The sequence below is a fragment of the Pongo pygmaeus genome, chromosome X (assembly GCF_028885625.2).
Source record: "Pongo pygmaeus isolate AG05252 chromosome X, NHGRI_mPonPyg2-v2.0_pri, whole genome shotgun sequence".
Lineage (NCBI taxonomy): Eukaryota > Metazoa > Chordata > Mammalia > Primates > Hominidae > Pongo > Pongo pygmaeus.
The window spans coordinates 33,058,946-33,082,978 of record NC_072396.2 but is presented as its reverse complement, the minus strand read 5'-3'; the positions used below and the strand labels follow the sequence as shown (position 1 = coordinate 33,082,978).

The 24,033-nt window shown below is 33.8% G+C and overlaps 1 protein-coding gene across 4 annotated transcripts in view; it reads left to right on the top strand.

Annotated features, from left to right (window-relative positions):
* DMD (dystrophin) overlaps positions 1 to 24,033 on the top strand; it is a 2,105,574-nt gene that overhangs the window by 769,991 nt on the left and 1,311,550 nt on the right. For all 4 annotated transcript variants that reach the window (XM_054470954.2, XM_063660502.1, XM_054470953.2 and 1 more), the window contains exons 28-29: positions 5,440 to 5,574; positions 8,382 to 8,531. In XM_054470954.2, coding sequence (XP_054326929.1) covers positions 5,440 to 5,574; positions 8,382 to 8,531 — 285 coding nt within the window. The remainder of the gene's footprint in view (positions 1 to 5,439; positions 5,575 to 8,381; positions 8,532 to 24,033) is intronic.

The following is a 24,033-nucleotide window of genomic DNA, read 5'->3' as shown; positions in this document are numbered from 1 at the left end:
CTACCTCTTCCATTTTCCGCATTATTGTTGCCTCATATTTCATTTTCACCTTATTTCCCCCAGATTAGTCCGTATAATTGCTGTTGCTGCTGCTGTTGTTTTAACTATTTCATATAATATTTATTTAGATTTACCGATGCTATTTTCCCAATTTTTGTGACCAGTTTTGCCTTTTGTTCTTCCCTTTGCTTCTGTGTTCAGTTTCTTTCTTGCTCTTTCCTTGAGTGTGAGTAGCAAATGTGTTCAGATTTTACATATTGAAAATGTCTTTATTTTGCCCGGAGTATTGGATAATTATGCAGTTGAGCAGGTAATTATGTAAGGACAGGTTTTTTTTTTTTCTACAACACTGAAAATATTATTTGTTTTCTGAAATTTTTTGCCTTTAAGAAATCTGCTGTCCAGTTATTGTTTATCATTTTTCTCTGGTACCTTTACATTTTCTCTTTGTCCTATCTGCTCTGCAGTTTCACCCTATTTTGTCTTCTACAGTTTCACTCAACTTTGTCTATGGGTAAATTTGCTTTCATTTATACTTTGTCACCTGGTGTGTTAATTAGAACAGATACATTATTTCTTTAGTGGTTCTGCATTGTCTCTGTGAAGATTTTCTTTTTCCCAATCTCTTCATTCCTTCCTGAGGGAAAACTTTCTTAGAGCTATTAAGACTATCCCCTTCCTATATTCCAGTTACTGGTTTCTCTTTAATATTTTCCATATTCTTATCTCTATCTGCTCAATTTTGGATAGTTTTCTAAAATCTGTCTTCCAACTCTCAAATTCTCTCTTCAGCTGCCTGTGGCGTAATTTATCCTTCAATAGAGAAATATTCTCATCTTTATCTGTATATATATTTGTCTCTCTACATTTATGTATGTGTGTTTATATTTTTTCAAAAAACATATTTTCCATTTCTCAATATTTTATTGAGTTGTTTCACAAATCTGTTCTTTGTTATGGTTTTCTTCTTTTTTGTGATTAATTCTATGTATTCCTTTAAACAACTTAAACAGATACCATCTGTTTGACTGAAATGTTTCAACTTAATGAGTAATAAACATGAAACAGTCTTATTTTTCCAATAACTACACCCAACTCTGTCAAATTTAACCTTCTGCCTGGTAGTTGGCTTCTTAAACAATATTTCTCTGGGGTCTCATTACTTTTTATTCACTTTTAGTTATTAAAATTTACTCTAATTTAAATTTAAATATCATAACCTATTCAAATATTTCACAAGTTTAGATTAATCTGTTGCTTCAGCAATTTATACAGAGGCAGGAATGAGAATAAATGGTCTCACAGTCTCCTCCTCCATCCCAGTTTCTGGATACAGATCTACTGTTGATATCAGGGAGGATGAAGAGGGAAAATACTCTCTTCATGAGAAAGTCCTTTTTTTGGCTGCTCACAATTGCTGTTCCCTTTTGTTAAAACCCACACACATCTGTAATGCCTAGTCTGTTGTCCCTCTTCTATATGTTATCACCACTGACCTGGCTCTTTCTCTATAGACTTGATTTACTCTGTTGAGGATCCAGATTGGCCTTATTCATATGACCTTTGAACCCCCCAAAAAAGATCTCCTAGGCTTTTATAGTACCTCGTAGTGTTTAACAAGAATTTCAAGCTGACGCTTGTCAACAGCTTTACACAAAATGCTCTTGAATAGTATATCTTTTTAACCAATGCTTTAGTGATGCCCTGGAGTCTAATTTACCTACCATATCTCAACTGAGAGCCTATGGGCACTGGAAGTACCTATACTCCATACCTTTCAGGAATGAGAAATTTGAAAGAGTTGTTTTTGATTCCTTCTTGGCCATACCAACAGCTCAACAGGAAATGAATACCAACCACCCCTTCCTGAATATATCCACCCAGTAGGTGAGTGGTTTTGTTTTAGATCCTGTAAATAAAATGATCCAGATGAGTTTACCCTACCTATCCCCATAAAAGGGTGAGAAAGAAGAATTACCTAACTATTCAAACTCTCTTCACCTCACTCTCCTCAAATCTCCTCCCCGTCAGCCCTCTCTGTTTAAACCAGGGCTTGTGAAAACAAGAAAGAGATGGTCTCCCAAAATGAAATGTAGGCAACCAAGCCCTTTTTCTTAGGTGTGAGTTCCAGTTGCCAATCTCAAGCAAATAAACTCTTTGGGAAACATACACCATGAGGCTACGCATATTTATTGTACAATTCTCTAAAATTGTTCTATTATCTTTATGTCATAAGGTATGGATTCTACCATTTGTTACAACTAATGACTCCCTCTAATGGAAGTGAATTTCTCCATGTGGCTTGTAAGGTTTTTGTTTTGTTTGTTTATTTGCGAGCTCATCTATAATAGGAATTGTCTTTACTGGAACTTTTGTCTTTCTTTTTTTTTTGCTCTGGGCTATTGAGTTTTTGTATTGTTGCCACCAGGATTGTAGAGATTTTATGCTCTACCCTCATGTGTGATACAAGCTTAAGTTTCCATTTGTTATGGGTGGATCTTTATTTTTCGCCAAAAATCCCCCAACAATGGCTTCCTTGCTAAATCACAATATTCCAATGGCTAGGGATGTTCTACTTCTTCCTTACAGGATGGGTGGCACACTGCTTCATTCTTTCCCATCTCCCTGGCTTGCCTCATTTCCCATCTCAAGTTAGTGTTGAATGCCCTAGCTTTGATGTCGAATACCCGGTTCTGATATGCCAGTATTTTTATAAGCTTGATTTTCCACTCTACTTTCATTTCCCTCTTTTTCTTTCTGACACCTGAGGTTCTATATACATGTTTTACAGATCAGCTATGAATTAAAAATGTTTCCTTTGTACTTTAACATGCATTTTGATATAACTGAAGCAGGATATGTTGGGAGTTACCTCATCAGCTCCATCTACTATTTTGAACAGAAGTTTACTTTTTTATTTGTACTTTCCTTCAAAGCCACTTTGGATTCTGTGATTTCAAAGTAATTTTAAGTTCCAAACTGTTAAGCTTAACAGTTATTCTAAGTGGCTTTTAGCTCCAATTCGGGCTTCAAGACTATATTTTATTTTGCAAAGATGACCTGTAAAGCTGGTACATTCAGCCTCTCCAGCTGTGTCCTTCAGATGCATTGAGGACAGAAGAGGCCATCCATTCTGACAGTTAAATCAGCAAGGTAGTTCATTACCTCAATCTGCACCAAAGTTAATAAGACACATTACCAATCACATCTCCTTGTCTTCAAAGCTCTAAGGTACCCTTGGGTATTTAAGAAGATATTTATATTTTCCCACTGGGATCTCTGCCCAGAATGAAGACAGCCTGTAGTCCAGCAGGAGCTGGAAATGACCCAGATTTAAGATTTCTATCACCTTTTAAAGCAAAACACTTAATTTCACTTTTGCAATAAACTGTACATAAGATACCAAGCAAGTATGAAAGGTTGGTACGTTTGCCAAGCAGGTGAGACTGATACTTTTCATCAGATAGAGATCGAATACTCTGTGTCATTTTAAGGGCTATGAACAAAGAGAACTTTGGGAAATTTGATTAATTTTTTAGATCCTTCTGAAATAAATCTTCCTTTCAAGCTTTTAATTTTGGTGGTAGTGAGGCAGGGGCAGGTGGTATTAAGTGGTGATGATTGCTGCATTGTATTTACTGTACTTATAGGTTCATTGAATAGTTACAAAGCTAACAGAAAATGATCGTTTTTATATTCTTATCCTCTCTTGCATCTTTCTATCTTTTCCCCAGTAGACATAATCACCATCTAGAAAGCTACCTTTGTTATTCCTTTGTTTAAAAAAATCCACACACATATGAATGGAAAAACAATTGTGTTTAATTTCAGTATTACACTAATGGTAAACTATAACATAGTTTTTTTAGGGCTTAGTCTTTTCACCCAACATATTTGTGTCTGAGATTCATTCTTATGGTTCTTTCTGATGAAATTTTTCATTGTCACGTCTTTATTCTCTGTTTAAAGATGACAGTGTATTCTTCCATTCTCCTTGCAGTGGACATTATTTCCTTTTTTTTTTTTTTGATTACTACAAAAAGTGCTGAAATGATCATTGTTGTAACAGTCTTGTTATCCATGTTAAACAGTTTCTCTGAGGATGCATATATCAGAAAGTGGAGTTGTTGTCTTGATGGGTATGTGAATGTTCACCTTATTGAGAATAACAAATTGTTTTCTGAAATGGTCACTCCAGTATACACACCCACCAACAATAAATACAAATTTTTGTTGATGTATATCTTCTCTCACGTGGAATTGTCAAACTTCTCATTGGTGTCAATCAACATGGTATCTCATTGTAATCCTGGCCTACATGTCCTTGATTACAGATGAAGTTGAACATATCTTCATGTTTAATGTATATACATATTTCTCTTTAAGATTTTGGTTCAGGTCTTCTTTTCATTATGATTGGGTTATTCATCTTTTATTTGACTTGCTGGCATTTTTCATATTCTTATGTGTTACAAGTGTTGCAATTGTTTTCTTCAATTTTGAGTCTGTTTTTCAATTACTTGATGGTGTCCTTTGATGAAGAGAAGGTCCTAATTTTAATGTGGTCAAATGTATTCATCTCTTTTTTCTTATGGTCAGTTTTTTACAAGATGTCTTACTTAAGATATTCTTCTCTATGCCAAAGTCAGAAATATTTTCTTCTATATTTTCTTGTAGAAATTTTAAAGTTCTGCTTTTTTATGAGTACTTCTGCATATAAATCAGTTTCATAATACAAATTAATGGCCATTTAAAATAATCAAACCTTTGAATTAGTGGTAATATTTCTGATAATATACCTCAAGGAAATAATAAGAATGTGGAAAAATCGTCCATATTCATGAAGATGTTTACCATAAATTTATAGTAGCAAACAAAACTAAAATTAATCTATCTAAAAAATGTGTATTGCTAAACTAAGGTAGAGCCACTTTAATGAAGTCTTAGAGTTTCATTAAAAATATGTCTTCTTAGTAATACAGAAAATGGTATGATATAATGTTTAGTGAACATAGAGCTATAATTAAACTCATTTAAATTTTAACTATCAAATTACATATGATAAATTTCAGAGCAGGTCACAGAGTACTGGTAACAGTGATGTGTGAGGGAGTTAGATTTACATATGCATTTTTACATAGGCTTTTATTTTTCTGTCTCCCAGACTGCGATGTTGGTGCTTATTTTTGTTTTAAAAAGTAAATTACTTTCTTTTGAATTTATTCATTATTCATGTAATAAAATGTTTTCTTAATGACTTTTAATTGTAGAGGTATTAGATGATGAAAATGTCTAGCTGCATTTTTAATTATCTGCTACAAAGTAAAGGTGAAAAATACAAAGTGTTATATTTTCAGAAGTTTTAATAATGAAATGGCAAAGTTTCATATTTACTTTTCTACCATAATATTTAATCTGTGATATATATTTCTTTCTTAGGAAGTTTGGGCATGTTGGCATGAGTTATTGTCATACTTGGAGAAAGCAAACAAGTGGCTAAATGAAGTAGAATTTAAACTTAAAACCACTGAAAACATTCCTGGCGGAGCTGAGGAAATCTCTGAGGTGCTAGATGTAAGTTGTAAATTAAACCAAATGATGATAATTTATATGCAGTATTAAAAGAGGTCAAGTACCAAATAGAAGACAAATCCAAAGAAAACAACCTGAGAGAGTATAATTACTATGTTATCACTCAGCACTGGTACTTTGGATGAAGCCTTTGTTCCCCCTAGTAACCTTCTAGGTCACAAGATTTTGCAAAGGGTTTAAATGACTTCTCACAGAGGAAATTTGCCTTTATTATATCACTAAGTTCTACATAGATACTTTACCTAATTAAATCTACCACAAACCTGCAAAGACAGTGTGAATAAACAATTTCACTGCTTTAGGGCTAATCGGGATGACAATATGAAACATTATTTCCAGTTTAAAAGCTGCACGTATTGAATTGGAACCTATTTTATACTTACTTAAAATCACAAATTTACACCTTACAGAATGTTTTGAGTTATTAAATGGATATGCTTTAATATTGGAAATATGTCTTTAAAATATTCCTAAAATGTAAGTACATTTTTAAGTTTTACTTTGGAGACTTTCAATAATTAAATTTTAAATGAGTTTGCATTTATAAACTTGACTTACTTTAACTTCTGACATTTAATCCTTCAAGCTCTATGCATTTTAGTGTACTTTTGACTTATCTATATGTAACGAATATGTTGTTTTAGAATATGTAATATATGTACGTAAAGCTATAAGTAGTATAGCCCCTGTGTAAATCTATAAAATAAGGAGCACAAATTATTCAAGATGTGAAGAAAATGTAAAATATTTCTTTAGACAGAATAGAATTGTAATCGTAGAACATCAGAGCAGACACCTATGGATCATTTTATCCAACTTCCTAATTTTCAAAAGAAAATTATAAAACCTGAGAAGATACTAAAGTACAACGAAGTGGATCTCCAGTGGACTTTAATTTTGGCTCTATTTGACTAACTGTGACTATAAATTTGTCGTATTCAGAGAAGTTAATTGACCAAACATTTCTTGTGAATCAGCAATGTGTTACATGTTCTAGAGAAGATGCAGCAAACTTACAGCACATTAATAAAAGGACAGTGGCCAGAACAGAAGATAGGATGATGCTGTTACCCTATGAAATTGTCAAATCGTACATGGAGCACCATGCTAAATTCTTGCTATCATAGTTTAAGTGACACAGTGAAAAACTAGGGCATGTTCAGAAAGGAAAGTTAAGGAAAGAGAGAAAATTTGAAGCCATAATGAAGAGCATTTTGAAAAGATGGGGAAAAAAACCTTACCCTTACTATTTACCATTTTAGATGAGACCCTCACAATGCCCACAACACAGACAAGCAGGGAGGAGGAAAATTGCGAGTGTTCTTATCTTTTATTTCTATGTTGTGGTCATAGTTTCAAATTGTTCCTAATTCAGATAATGGAGCCAATAAATGAAATTCCACAGTGAAAAAATAAATAAATACATACATAAAATTGGTTCTTTGGTAGTGTTGCTGATGCTCATACCGAAGGACATTTTGAGTGAAAAGGGCTAGATCACCACGTATCAAGGATAGAAAAACTACACGACTTCTAGGTTTTCTTGAAACTCAAGATATTTATAGCTGATCCCTTAATTTTGCCTTGTTGCTTTTCATCCACCTTTAAAAAAATTTAACAAGGTATATACTTTGTTAAGACTTATAAAATAATGTATCCATTAAAATTATATCCATTTTGCAAATAAATAGTTACAAAATTAAGATATGTTAGAAGTAATAAGGAATATAAATTATAAGGAAAATTATTAACAGTCACATTGTTCTACTCAAAAATTTTATGGCTTTTAAAGTATTTTACAGGTTATAGTGATTTTTTTAATATAAATGTATTTAGGAAGTCTCTATATTTTTATTTTCTTGAAACTTAATACGAAAATGTATTGAGGTTGCTCAAAATTCAAGAAAAATACACAAACAGGAAAAATTACAAATATGTATTGGAAGATTTTCATTTCTTTAAAACAAGGAAAACAGAATATTTAATAAATTTGTTAGAACATGTGCCCATCACTTATTTTATACATATGTTTGAGGTCCAGTAAGAAGAAATTGAATCCCTTGTTTTCTAGCATGCCTACATTTGACACTGAGATTCACTTTCATCATATTATCTAGCCAGGCAACTTTGTCAATTTTGAGCAGTATAGGAGATGGGTACTATTGGGATGTACATAACAGGAAATCAGACAATGGCTTAAGCTCACAAAATGATCTTTTCTCACCACAAAAATAATAGTGAAGGGAGGTTACCCAGGGATGAGGATGGTTCAGCCATATTATGAGGCGAGTAGGCGATCTCTTTCTGCTCTCTTTTCCTGAGCTTGAAGGACTTCACACTCAGAGTCATTGCCTCCCAGTGCAAAGATGATTGTTATACCTCCAGGCCATGTATGTGCAAAAAAGTAGGAAGGGCAAAAGGATTCTTCATGAGAGAGTACTTCTTTTCAGAATTGTGTCACTTGGACACCACTATCAGAGAAGTTGAGAAATTTAGTGTTTTACCTCTTCTGGTTTTAGAGTTAGGGGACATCAAGGAAAAAGGTGGTTGTGAATCAAGTTTTAAGTTCTCAGTCTGCAACACTGTCATAATCCCATGAAGAGTCATATAGAATGACATCCTATTTTTTGAAGCAAAAATGCTCCTTGGTGTTTTTAATCCCAATTAAAATTTGCTTTAAATTGATTATGACTTAATTATATGTAAATCAGAAGATACTGAGCATTTGCTGATAATTCAATGTATTTAGAAAAAAAGGAGAAATAGTAATTATTGCAAATGTGTTTCAGTCACTTGAAAATTTGATGCGACATTCAGAGGATAACCCAAATCAGATTCGCATATTGGCACAGACCCTGACAGATGGCGGAGTCATGGATGAGCTAATCAATGAGGAACTTGAGACATTTAATTCTCGTTGGAGGGAACTACATGAAGAGGTATGAAGATAAGTGAAAAATCTCTTTAATCTAATTTGCATTAATGTATAGCAGATACAGGCGTCTCAGATAAAATGAGCAATACTTTAAATATTAGCTCAGCGTTCAGGTTTCAGAGACAATCCAATGCCAGACACTGGGTAAATTCTTTACATGTGTATTATATTATGTGATTTCACAAAAACATTGTAAGTTAGGATTCTTAAAAGGCAACTGAGACATACCAAGAATAGTAATCTTCTTGGGTCTACATACTCTAACCACAGAGTTCTTTTCCTTACTCAAGATAAACCAGTATGTGTGGGTATCCTTTCTCTCTCGCGCTCTCATTTTATTCCTCTCCCTCCACTCCACACACATTTGTTATGTCACATGTAATCTGCTAATAATAAATGCAATTCTGTTAGTACCCCTTATGATTTATTGTTCACAAATAACACTAAATTTCTTATAGATAAATTTTCATATATCACACATGGTGTGATTTTTCAAATCAAAACTAAAACAAAATAGCAAATTTCTCCTAGTCAGTGTTTTGCATACTCTCTCCTAAGAACGTATTATTTGTCAAGAAGAAAGCCTATTTTATAATAATGTTTAGTTTTATATTCACTTACTGAGTACATCTACTACAGGTGAGATATGGTTCTATGGTTTGATAAGTAGGAAAAATTTCCTAACCTTCATAACTTTCAAACATTGCTTAGTTAAGGAAAAGTTATTGATTTCCTAGAATGTGCAAGACATAAAAACAAATAATATAAGGTATGAAGAGAAAAAAGAGAATAAGGGGGGTAGTAACTAGGGAAGTATGCAAGAAACCATTGACTAATGACTTATTGAATAGTCAATGTCGGGGACCTTTTGACATGCTTACAGATTGAAAGGGAGCATCTTGAGTAGGAAAACCTCTTCTCTCGCCAATTCTGAAGAGAAGTAGGTGAGGGTGGGGCAGATATCTGCAAATGTACCAGCAGCACCTCCAGTCTTGAATCCTGGGCGGCATATCCATGTTTTATCCAAATCAACATAAGGAATTGGGGATTGGAAAAGGGGAATTCCAAACAATCTCTTGGTCCTTCATCATTGTTGCACTATTGCTGGATCTGAGTCAAATAGATATTGCTATGTGGCAAGTAAATTGAAGATCATTTCAATGTGGGTTTTGATATGGAATTGGAATGTGTTTTTATTTCTATTTGAATATTAGTGTCAGGTAGGAGGGAGCAGTTCAAGCAAAAAATTAAAAGTCATTGTGAAACTGACCTTGGCTTAGCTGTGAAAAGACTCAATTGTTTTTCTTTTCTTTTTTTTTTTTTTTTTTGAGATAGGGTCTTGCTCTGTCCCTCAGACTGGAGTGCAGTGGCATGATCGTGGCTCACTGTAGCCTCGACCTCCCTGGGCTCAGGTGATCTTCCCGCCTCAGCCTCCTGAGTAGCTGGGACTACAGGTGCATGCTGCCACTCCCGGCTATTTTGTTTGTTTGTTTGTTTTGTTTTTTTTTTGGTAGAAATGTGGTTTTGCCATGTTGTCCAGGCTGGTCTTGAACTCCTGGGCTCAAGCTATCCACTTGCCTTGGCCTCCCAAAGTGCTGGGACTAGAGCTGTGAATGACCACACCTGGCCGAGATCCAACTTCAGTGTTTGACATTTTTCAGTACTCATCTATTCTGTCCTTAGGAATAGCTTACTCTCTAACTTGACCTTGGTATTAACTCTATTAATGTAATTATATTGCAATCCTTTATTAACACAAAACTACTTATAACCTTCTACTTTAAAGGTTTTTGGTATAAACCCTGACATTTCCCCCAAATAAAAAATAATTCAGTTCAGCAACATACCCTGATTCAACACGTATTCTGTTATTTTCTGGACTGAGTTTTTAAAGCATAAAATTTTGAATAAGAAAATACTTGAAACTTGGGCTAGAATAACACCTTGTATTATTAGTCAGGGTCCAGACAGGGCACAGAAACCATGCAGTCACTTAAACGGAGAAGGTTTAACACAAATAAGTATTAACTACTTACTGAAAATTAATTTTTAATAGGGAATGAAAGAGATCTCTAAAGAATACCCTAAGCCTGAGGAATAGTACACAAACAAGAAACTAATATGGAAAGACCCAAGGCTGGATTCAAACTTCTTTAGAAAGTGTGTGTCTGCCTCCCATGGGTTGACAGAGAAGTTTCCTTCATTGACCCAATCCAGAACAAGTCTATAGCCAGTGGGCTAAAGCTAGTGTGAAGAGAATATTGGAGGGGAATGCTGACAAAATTTACAGGGAAGTAGCCTTTGGTGGGGAACCATTGAATTTACTAGAAAGCTGGCTGGTGTATTCATTGGACATGGTGGGAAACTACCTGTAGTGGATGCTACTAAACTTGAGGAAATGAGGTGGGGCTCCAGGAAGCTGCCTATGGATTTACCACCCATCCTCAACTTGCTTATTGAGTACCCATAGAACTTGTCAAACACGACCCATAGTGTTGCTGAAAGTCTTTTGGGTAAAGTGGGGGCGAAGAGGTGAGCCTTACTAGGCATTCCATAGGCCAACCTAGAGTCACAGGATTGAAAAAGAATTAAAAGCACACTGGAACAGACAAACCTCTACCTCCCTCATTGTCCCTCCAGCATCCTTTACTGACAGAACTTAATATCATGTCAGCTGACAAGGGGAGAAATGTTCCCATATCAAAAACAGTACCATGTTGAAAGGCAAAAAATTGATAACTGGCAAATCCCTCTGTAATTCACTGGCTATGTGATTTTGAGTAACAGTTTTAAACTTACATTTCCTCATCCTGTTTCATAGGGGTTTTTTTTGTGAGCAAAATATAAAATACTGCACTTAAAGTACTATGGTTCCAGGAACACAATACATATTCAATAAGTTATTCAATAAATTCAATACATTATCAGCCTTTTTATTTTTACTAGATCATATTCTAGAGTATCAGCCCTCAAAAAATGTGTGTCTGTGTGTGTATGTGTGTGTTTGTATGGGTGTATATATATATATATATATATATATATATATATATATTTTAAAATTGGTAAATATATATCTATATAGATATCTATGTATATATAGATATCTATATCTATCTATATAGATATCTATGTATATATAGATATCTATATCTATCTATATAGATATCTATGTATATATAGATATCTATATCTATCTATATAGATATCTATGTATATATAGATATCTATATCTATCTATATAGATATCTATGTATATATAGATATCTATATCTATCTATATAGATATCTATGTATATATAGATATCTATATCTATCTATATAGATAGATATAGATATCCCACTGACGGCAGTGATAAGTAAATAAATGCAGATAGTACAATATGAAATATAATGAAATGCACATGCCTCCATTAGTTAAATAAAATGCGAAGACAGATAAAAAGGATTTTTATCACCCTCTAAGTCTTAAAATCAGAAGCTCTCCACTTCTACCTCAATGATCAATTAAGCAGAGTATTAAAATAACAATAAAACTAAAATAAATAAACTTGAAACTATTATCAGTCCTAGCTGTGTTTATATTACGTATTTGGCCAGTAATAACCTGGGAGTTATTTGACAATGAAAATAGAGCATATTTTTTCTTTACGGCTTTCATGAAAACCACATCGTGTTAAACATAATATCCTTCTCAAATTCTGTTGTATCAGCCTGTAATAAGCTGATTTGACCTTAAAGATACAATGTTAAATTAAAACAGTGTGTAGTAATAGGACTTGTGTATTTCTCAGGCTTTGCTCAGCACTTTGATCATTTCCAAACTACTTAGGTAAAAAAGACACACCTAATAATTTGTTAGCTAAATCAATCCTTTGGATACTTCCACTATCTAGTTAAAAAGACTGGTGTTTTGATGCAGTAGAATAAGCCTTGGCATAAATTATCTGAGGGGCTGAAGAAACAAAGTGATTACAGTAACTGAGTTTTTAAATCAATTTAAAAAATTTTTGTACGTTAATGTGTTATAATCAAGAATTCTGAGTTTGTTTTAAGCCATGATTGTTTGGTTGATTTTTGTTTGGTTAAAGAAAAATAGTTTTTATTTTGTTTTTATTTTCTATTTTTATTTTATTTTATTTTTTTGAGACAGTCTCTCTCTGAAGCCCAGGCTGGAGTGCAGTGGCACGATCTTGGCTCACTGCAACCTCTGCCTCCTGGGTTCAAGCAATTCTCCTGCCTCAGCCAGATTTGCTATTAATAAACAAAGTGCCTTTTAATTTGAAGATGAGCCTTAACCTATTTTTTAAAATCAATTAAGTGCCTATGTCAGAGGTTTGTGAGGTTTTTATATTGCCTACCTAATGTTTCTTATAGCTGCAATTATGCAGAACTAAGGTAACATTCAATTGCCTGTTAAATCAATCAAACAGCGAGACTTTTATTGCCTATGAATATTTAAAAGAGATTTGCTAGATCCCATTCCTAATTTCAGAGTGTGAGTTTGCATTCAAATAAGTAATAAATTATTTCCATCACTTCAAACGGCATCTTTCATTCTTGATAATCATATGGCACTATGTTTTCTACTCACAGTAGTGATTTGAAAGATGGTTAGCAAACCAGGCAACATCTTCAACAGACATACCAAATCATATCATTTTTACAACTATTATAATAGCTTTATTCTCTAGCAGGGTAACCAAGCAGCTGAAGATGTTTTAGTAATACAACAAAATGAATAATAATATTGGTAATAGTATTTGGTTACAGAGGCCCAGGTACTGTTTTAAGTGTCAGATATGCGTTTTCTCATTTAGTTCTCACAATAGCCTTATGATATATGGTGGTGGTTGTTTTTGTTTTTTCTTTTTTTGAGATGGAGTCTTGCCCTGTTGCCCGGGCTGGAGTACAAGGGTGCAATCTCAGCTCACTGCAATCTCCGCCTCCCGAGTTCAAGGGATTATCCTGCCTCAGCCTCCCGAGTAGCTGGGATTACTGGCACATGCCACTAGGCCAGGCTAATTTTTGTATTTTTAGTAGAGATGGAGCTTCACCATGTTGGCCAGGCTGGCCTCTCAAACACCTGACCTCAGGTGATCCACCCACCTCAGCCTCCCAAAGTACTGGAATTACGGGCATGAGCCACCGCGTCCGGCCGATATAGGGTTTTTCATATTCCCATTCTATAGAAATTGAAAGGATATTAAAGGCCCTAGGAAGAAGCTTTGAGCATTTAGACCCATCTCTTTACACTTGAAGCCTAGGCACATGACCATTTGGCTACACTACCTCCAATCTCTGTGACCCTTTTCATATATTAAAAATAAAAACTCTGCTAATAAGTGAATATGGCAATTAATGAGTTTCCCCATTTTTAAGGAAAGCTTAAAACATGACCTTAAAAGTATTAGGGCTGACTAATTAAAATAAAATTTAGAGTCTTAAATATTAAAGTCACACATTTAGAAGTCCAAAGCCTTTACCACTTCTCTTGATGAGTGATTATTTCACCTCTTTCGTGGATTATTAATGCCCCCATTTCAATCACTTTCAAAGATGTCTGTAAGTTGTTTTGCCTGACATGAAATAGCAAATTTACTAAAAGGGACAAAATCTAAATTGGTTAATTTTTCTCTAATAGTAACGTTTATGATAGACTCGTAGAGGGCCCTATTAATTTTTCCTGGTAGTTATGACTTTGAATTTTTCCCTCAGTGTCACATCTGCCTTAGCATAGATAGACCAGAATGGGAGAATATTGCTTGAAGGAAGACTATATAATCTAGGAAAATAAGTGGTATATTATGCTTTATTAATTTGTCAACATGGTTTTTTAGACAGTATCTTTCTATAATAATACTAATAGCCACTACTTTTTGAACACAGTTTTATGTCAGTCCTTTTGCTAAGCAGTTAGAAGCAACATCAAACTTAAATCCCACATTTGTTTTATGAAATAGATTTGATTAGCTTACTTCACAGATGTTGTGACAGGGCTGACTTCTGTTCTCAAGGGCTAGGACAGCTACGTCTTCTATAATGCCCTCTGCAAAGCACTAGGATGCTGGAAAATGTCTAGTAGATATATTTTATGTTGCTTTCAAGGAAGTATAAGTAAACTTTTAAAGGCTATGAAAAAAGTCAGATGAAACTGAAGTCATACTGTAATATGACTCTCACCACTGACGTTTGTATTGTGGAGTTAAAAGCTAAAACTGGGAACCCCAATTTTAGGTGAATTAAGTCATTTGGTGGAAAAGATATATGATCCTCTGGCTCAAGAAAGTGAAAAGTAATAGTAAGAATAATTATAATAATGTCACCTGAAAATGTGTGTAGGCCTATTCTTGTAAGGTGAGGAACTCTTCAGTGTATATTATCACAAAGGGTAAGAAAATATCCAAACAAGGGATTAAGTCAGAGTAGCACCAGGTTAGGAGCATCCTAGCATTAGTTAGAAGCAAATGCAAATTGTTTACCATGAAAAGTGCCCTCACAGATTAAACTCAGGGGAATTTGAGCTCATCATAAACACATAAACACACACACACACACACACAAGAAAAACCATCATGAAGCACAGTCAGCCCATACAACAAAGGGTGAGTTTACTTCTAGAATTTCAGATATTAGAATTGCAAGCTGTATAGTATAAAATAAATAGGTAAAATATTATAGAAATAAATGTTATTGAGGTTTTAAAAAAGAAATAAAACATTGTAAAAATGGAATAAAATCAAAATTAAACAACTTAAATTAAAAATTAGAAAATGAATATATTATATATAAACAGATTAGTTGAAAGATATGAATTAAGAGAAAACTAAAAGATAATGTACAGACTGTGTTACCAAAAACTAAGGAGGTGGAAGATGTGAACAAGAAGGTAATAGATACAGGGGTGAGGAGTAGAATATGCACATATAACTTATCTCAATGGGAGTTTTCAAAGAGGAGAATAAAGAAAATGGAGATTACTGTTACTCAATATAAAAAAATTAGATAACCCAATTTAAAAATGGGCAGTTGAGCTCAATAGACATTTCTCCAATGAAGACATACATATGGCCAACATGTATATGAAAAGTTGCTCAAAATCATTAATCATCAGGGCTATGTAAATCAAAACCACAATGATATATGTCTTCACACTTGTTAGAATGGCAATTATTTAAAAAGAAAATCAAGAGATGACAAGTTTGGCAAGAATGTGGAGAAAAGGGCCCCTTGTACCCTGATGGCAGGAATGTTAATTCATGCTGACGCTGTGGAAAACAGTAAGGAGATTCCTCAAAAAAAAAAAAACTAAACGAAAAATAAAATAGAATTACCATATGATCTAGCAATTCCACTTCTAGGGATATATCCAAAGGAAATTAAATAAGAATCACAAAGAAATTATCTGCACTCTATTGTTTATTGCAACATTATCTACAATAGCAAAGATATAGAGACAGCCTAAATGTCCATTGACAGGTGAAAGGAAAAAGAAAATGTGATATATACATACAATGAAATATTATTCAGCCCTTAAGAAGCAAATCCTGCCGTTTGCTGTAACAACATGGATAAACCTGGAGGACATTATGCTACATGAAGTAAGCCAGACATAGAAAGACAAATAATACATGATACCACTTATATTATGAATCTAATACAGTCAAACTAATAGAAGCAGAATGTGGAATTCTTCCTGCCAGGGGCTAGAGGAAGGGAAAAATGGAGAGATATTTATAAAAGGGTACAATGTTTAGGTTATACAATATAGATAATTCCTAGAGATCTACTGTAAAGCATATTGCCTATAGTTACTCTATTTACTTAAAATTTGCTAAGAGGATAGACCTTATGTTAAGTGTTACAGAATAATAATAATACTAGAATAGGAGGAAAGTTTTGGAGATGATGAATTGGTTTATGTCATAGATTGAGGTAATGTTTTTATCAGTGTGTATTTATCTCCAGACTCAGCAAGTTGTATATGTTAATTATATACAGCTTTCTTGTATGTCATAATAATTTTTTTAAGAAATAGAGATGGAGTAATATATGAAGGAGATTAAAGGAACATTTTCGAGAGCCAGTGACATAAACCACTTAAACAGAAAGCACATTATGTAACAGGCACAATAAGTAAATAGAAATCCAATCTCAGACATATCACAGGGAAAGTGCAGAAATCCAAAGACAAATTTATATTAGCAGCCAGAGGTGAGATGGATAACCTACAAAGGAATGAAATTTAGGCTGATATTAGACTTCTTATGTACAACAATGAATAAGAATAAAAAAGCAATGGAAAGTATTTTCAAGATATTGAAAAAATTACTGTCAACCTGGAATTCTGAACTCAATAAAATTAGTTCTTCAGAGTAAGAGGAAATTAGACATTATCAGAGTGAAAAAAAAATGAGATTTTACCCCAATAGACCCTTACTACAAAAACGTGTAAAATAAGTATGAAGAATTAGAAGTAGTAGAAAAATAAGTTTTAACGGTTTTAGATGCAAGTATGATGAAAAAATCGTTAAGCTTTTAAATACAAAAGGCATTTGTTGCAAAAAATATATAAGAATATCTAATTTCATTTAAAATAATTTTGATCTAAAATACTAGATTGAAAACAATATGGAGGGGAGTTACAGTCGCAAGCCCTTTTATTTAGAAAAAGGGTAGAGATAGTGACTAAATCTCGACTTTGTTATGCTATAATAAATTGTCAAGGATAACCACTAATGGAGCATCCAGCTTGCAAACAATCAAAGAATGATAAAAGGAACAGTTCTCAATCAATACGCAGTAAAGCAAGAAGGAAGGAAAACAAAACAGAAAAATGTGAGATGAGCATAAAATAAAAGATAAGATGGTAGAAAAATAGAAATAGAAAAAAATAGATGGTAGAAAAATACATCAGCGGCCACGTGCGGTAGCTCATGCCTTAATCCCAGCACTTTGGGAGGCCGATGCACGCAGACCAGCCTGGCCAACAAGGTAATACCTGGTCTCTACCACAAATACAAAAACAAACAAACAAACAAAAAACCCCCAAAAAAGTATCCAGGCATGGTGGCGGGTGCCTGTAATCCCAGCTACTTGGGAGGCTAAGACAGGAGAATCGCTTGAACCCAGGGAACGGAAGTTGCAGTGAGCTGAGATCACGCCATTTCACTCCAGCCTGGGTGAAAGAGCAAAACTCCGCCTCAAAAAAAAAAAAAAAAAAAAAAAAAAAGAAAGAAAGAAAAGAAATACATCTGTAGTCCTAGAACTATTTGCTCAATACATTTATTATATAAATGTAGAAATGTTCAGAATAAAGCATCAAAATTCAAAATGTATTGTTTTTAAGAAATTCATGAAAACACATATATCGAAAATGGAAACAGATTTTCCGGAAAGGATTAATCAATAAAAAGCTTAGACACCTAATTTATTTCCAGCAAAATAGACATTATGGTCAATATCATTATTAGGCAAAAAAGGGAGTAAAATATAACAGTTCTAAAACTTGTACATACCTGGCCAGGCGTGGTGGCTCACGCCTCTAATCCCAGCACTTTGAGAGGCCAAGGTGGGTGGCTCACCTGAGGTCAGGAGTTTGAGACCAATCTGGGCAGCATGATGAAACCCCGTCTCTACTAAAAATACAAAAATCAACCAGGTGTGGTGGAGCACGCCTGTAGTCCCAGCTACTTGGGGAGGCTGAGGTGGGAGAATTGCTTGAATCTGGGAGGCAGAGGTTGCAGTGAGCTGAGATTGCACTCTCCACTCCAGCCTGGGTTACGGAGTGAGACTCTGTCAAAACAAACGAAAAAGTCTTGTACATACCTGGGAAAATACCTTTAAAATACATAAAGCAAAAATCCACAGAATAACAAGAAGAAATACACAACTATATCAGCATGGTGGGAGATTTCATAATGCTTCTTTCTTTCAAGACACCAGACAAAAGTTAGTGAAGATAGTGATGATTAACAGTTGATAAGTCGGGTATAAAGACTGTATAGAGAACCCCAAATCAGAGTGTAAATTTTATCTCAAGTACATAGAAATGTCAATACATTTCACATATTTGGTATTATTAGGGAAATACTCTTAAATTTGTGATAAGTTAGAATCAATAGTAAAAACTTGACTAAAGTACATAATTTGTGGGTCAAAGATGAAGTTAAAATGGATAGTTAAAATTCATAGAACCGAGTGATAATAAAAATAAAAATTAAAACTAATTGTCTCCTGTTAATTTTTATAAAAGGGACAGAAGGGCTGAAAGCTAATGAGCTAACTGCCCATCTCAAGAAAATAGGGAAAAGTATAATAAATGCAGAGAAAGTAAATGGAAAGAGAAGAATTCAAGAGCAGAAATAAATAAAAACAACATGGAATCAACAAAATTTAAATGCCCATATTCATGTTTTAATTAGACAAATCAACTGAGAGGGAAGTAAAAAAAAATATACAACCTTAAGGATGAAAATGTTATAACTACAGTTATAACATTTTTAAAATATAGAAAATACTAAAAACTATGCAAATAAATTTAGAAACTTATGTGAAATGGATGAATTTCTAGGAGAATATTGCTACAAAAATGATGGAAGAGGATATAGAAAGCCTGAGGAGACAGAAATTTAATCACAAGTTAAAAGTCTTCCTACAAAGACTATATTAGACTGAAATTGTTTTACATTCAAATTTGAACACACTTTTTAGGAACAGATAATTCCAATCATCAACAAACTCAGAGAGTAGAACATATAAGGCAATATACATGTCTGGAAAATATAAGGTTAGAAAATATTTTTTTTTTTTTACCAAAATCAGACAAAAATGAAACAGGAAGGAAAACCTCATGCCGATTTCAGTCATAAATTAATAAGGAAAAGTTCTGAAACAAATTATTGGCCAACTGTATCCAGGTGTGTATGAAACAGTGTTTATGCTTAATGTTCTCCCTTTCCTTTCTATATTCACTCTTTAAAATACTTTATGCATTGTCATGGCTTTAAATAACATTTACATGCTAATTATTCTCAAAATATTATCTCTGGCACAGACTTTTGCCCTTAACTTCAGACCATATGTCCAGCCTTCTATTGTGTATTTTTCTCTTTGGATACCTCATAGGCTACTCAAAATTAACATACTCAGATTACAGCTCCTGTCAAAGCTACCCAACACTGTTTTCTCCATCGTTGTTAATGCCATCTCATTCCTGAAATTTCTGAGACCAAAACTTTTAAAATGAACTTTGATTCTTGTCTTTCTTTACCAGCCTTTCTCTTAGCAGATCTGAAAGATGGTCTCAACAGAGCTAGCTGTTTTTTTACTTTTACATTCAGGGTGTATATGCAGGTTTGTTATACAGGTAAACGGTGTATTATGGGGGGTTGGCGTACAGATTATTTCATCACCCAGGTAATAAGCATACTACCTGATAGGTATTTTTTCCAATCCTTCCCTTCCTCCCATTCTCTATCCTCAAGAGGGACCCAGTGTCTGTTCCCTCTTTGTGTCCTTGTATTCTCATTATTTAGCTCCCACTTGTAACTGAGAATGTGTGATATTTAGTTTTCTGTTCCTTCATTAGTTTGCTAAGTGGAATGGTCTCCAGCTCCATCCATGTTCCTGCAAAGGACATGAACTCATTCTTTTTGTGGCTGCATAGTGTTCCATGGTGTATATGCACCACATTTTCTTTATCTAGTCTACCATTGAGGGCATTTAGGTTGATTCTGTATCTTTGCTATTGTGAATAATGTTGCAATGAACATACGTGTGCATGTGTCTTTGTGGCAGAACAATTTGTATTTCTTTGGCTATATACCCGGTAATGGGGTTGCTGTGTTGAATGTCCTGTTTTTAGCTCTGCCAAACTGCTTTCCACAAGGGCTGAAATAATTTACACCCCCACCAGCAGTTTAGAAATGTTCTGTTTTCTCTGCAATCCCAACAGCATCTGTTATTTTTTGACGTTTTAATAATAGCCATTTTGACTGGTGCGAGATGGCATCTCATTGTGGTTTTAAATTGCACTTCTCTAATGGTTGGTGATATTGAGCATTTTTTTCATATTGTTGGCCACATGTGTGTCTTGTTGTGAAAAATGTGTGTTCATGTCCTTTGCCCATTTTTAATGGAGTTGGGTTTTTAAAATAAATTTGTTTAAGTTCCTTAGAGATTCTGGATGTTAAACCTTTATCGGATTCACAGTTTGCAAAATATTTCTCCCGTTCTGTAGTTTGTCTGCTTCCTCTGTTGACCTCTGTCAACAGAGGAACTCTGTGAGGAAGTTGTGTAATTTAATTAGATCTCATTTGTCAGTGTTTGCTTTTGTTGCAATTGCTTTTGACATCTTCGTCATTAAATCTTTTCCCATTCCTATGTCCAGGATGGTATTGCCTAGGTTATCCTCTAAGGTTTTTAAAGTTTTGGTTTGACATTTAAGTCTTTCATTCATCTTGAGTTGATTTTTCTATATGGTGTAAGGTTTTATTCTTCTGGATATGGTTAGCCAGTTATCCCAGCACCATTCATTGAATAGGGAGTCCTTTCCTCGTTACTTGCTTTTGTCAGCTTTGTCGAAGATCAGAAGGTAATAGGTGTGTGGCATTATTTCTGGGCTTTCCATTCTGTTTCATTGGTCTATGTGACTGTTTTTATACCAGTACTGTGTTGTTTTTGTTACTGTAGCACTATAGTATAGTTTGAAGTCAGTTAACGTGATGCCTCCACTAGCTGTATTTCTTTGCTTCAACTCCCATTCACTCCCTCTCTCATTAAATATAGTCTCTTTGTTCCAACGTGAGGAGGAACAACTGTGAGATTAAAATTTGGTAAAAGAGAAAACGAGCAGGGGAAATAGAGGCAATAAATGTGTGATGATGAAAAAATGAGAAAGAAAGGCCAGTAACCGAAGTTGAATAGTAATAGGGCAGAAAAGATGTGTTGTTGATTTTCAGGATAATAAAAATTTAAGCATGTTTGTAGTATAAGGGAAGATCCAATAGAAAGACATAATATATAAGAGCAAAGTCTTACAAGATAGGATACATGAGCAAAAAAAATGGAAGGATTGACTTTGGAAGTGGGAAAGAGAAAATTGAGATAATACAAGGAGGTTTTGAGGTGGAGAGTGGTAAGTTTGAGAAAATTTATCCACCAAAGACTTCATCCCTGAGAAGTAGCTAACTCTGTCTTCAGGTTGTTTAGGACTCTTTGCACAGGAAAGGGGGTTGGGAGAAAGGAGAACTGGTGCCATTGAGGAAATGAGAGTGAAAAATATTTGGAATAGGAGCTCTTTTGTTTTAAAGATCCATTTAAAATCAGAAGTGTTAGAGCATAATATTGTGGACTCAGTAGCAGCCAATGAAATTATTCGCAATGCAAATAATCAGTTATCTGACTTTCTCCCGTAATTTTCTGCAAAATAATTTTATTTAGAACCACACACATACAGCCACATAGAAAATCAAAAGCGAAGGGATTTTTCTTTGTGTTATCTTTGATTAGCATCTCCAGGTTGTATTTGATTATATTCTGAAACAACTAGGATTCTAGACTGAAGTATTTTCTTCCAACTATATTCATATTTGCAAGTCATCCATCTGGTTACCGCCAGTATGTCACAGTGTCCTGGTACCTCTAATGTGAATTTCCTGTGTTTTTTTGTTTTTTTGCAATCTCTCTAACTTAACCAATTTAACTCAGATTTTTATTTTAGTCTTTCAGCTGTTGGCTATTTTTCCCCAAGTATCAGGATCTGCTCCATAATTTGGGGGACTCAGGAAAGAAAGAAAATACTGGGTCCCATATTCAAAAATTAAGCATTGTAAGATGGCAACAGCAGAGCGTTAAACCAAGCATGGGCTCTCCTGAGCATGAGTTACTGCATAACTGCACAGGTTGCATGCCTTTGAAGCCAATTTTGGGTGTCATCTTATACATTTGGTTATTTGTACACCTGAATTGCTTTTGATAAGGTTTGGGAGTTAACAATTTAGGCTCACTTTTATAGATTATCATTACTTGAAAATAGTTCATTGAGGATGATTAATTAACAATAAATGCTTTAATATTTAGAAAGGTGAAATTTTTATCTTATTCTCAGCATATTAATAATGGATATAGCTTCTAGGATTACATCTTTCCATACTTTGAATTCAGGGCTTTCTTTCCTTAAGTAGAAAAAAGGATATTGGATATCTTGAATCTTGACTTCTCCTAGGTTGAATGCTCTGCAATAAAACTTTTGTCTTTATATAAAAATTGCACTGCAAGCAGACTATTATTGCAGGCATCTGTGTTCAAGGTGACTGCAATTTTCAGCTGAGTAGTGGACTATGTAACTTGTTCTCTTAATAATATTAATTGAATAATTGGTCAAGAGTGATTACATTTTGAGGGGAAGAAATTCACTTGTGTAATATTTACACATAGATAATAAACTCAATAGCCCAGACCTCTTTAATGTAAGAAAAATAGACATGAATGTGTATGCTATTTTCTTTGTAAATTAGAAATTTTTCCTTCTCTATTTCCTGTTTTTTCCTTTGTTATTTGAGAAAGAGATTTTTCTTGTCCTACCATCAATTGTGTGAGTTACCTTGATTCTTGTTTTTAATAATATTTTAAAGTACATCTTGTATTTTGAATGTAATTACCCTCTATTTTATAGCTACAGGAACTGAAAGAGTACATAGCCTTCACAAAAGGGTCTGTGTTAAATGTGTTTAATTCTTATTTTAAATCACCGTGAATCGTGGATTTTTTCCTTGTAAGTGGTAGTTCCATTATTTTTAGTTATAATTTACCCAACTTCAATCAATAATGTTTCCTTGGACAGTCGTATTTGCTTTTCCGAAATATTATATAAAACAGTAGTTAAATGTTTTTGTCCGTCTGTATGCCTATTATAGAATATTAGCATTTTTGGGGTCCAGACACAAAGGGACACACAAACACATATATATACTTGCATGTATTTATATATACAGTATATAAGCACACACATATACATATAATCATGTACTCCATTTTAATATATGATTAATATTTGAGTATTAAATATTCACTCTAGACAAATTATGTTTGCTCTTGGAGGCCATTAATATCTTTGTGAATGAGTGTTAACATATCCATTTAATGGTATCTTGTCTTCAAATTTCTCATAATTTGATAGTTGAGTTATTTCTTCTAAAGTTGGAATAGCTTTTCTACAAGGGCCTACCGAAAAAAAAAGAATAATAAAGTTGCAATAACAAAAGAGGGAGTTAATACATAAAGGAAAAACATCAAGGCCTAAAAACTAATCAGTTGTAAAAGCTAAATCAGTAGTATGGATTGGTAAAGTAGCATTTTAGTGATAATTTTTTGGATTGAAGTTTCTCTTTTAAGTTTATCTATGTACCTTTTGAGAAAAATTCTTTATGTTAATGAATCTTGTCAATAACTTTTACTTATCTATCATGATTGACAACTAATACTTAATTTCTATAACACAAAATACT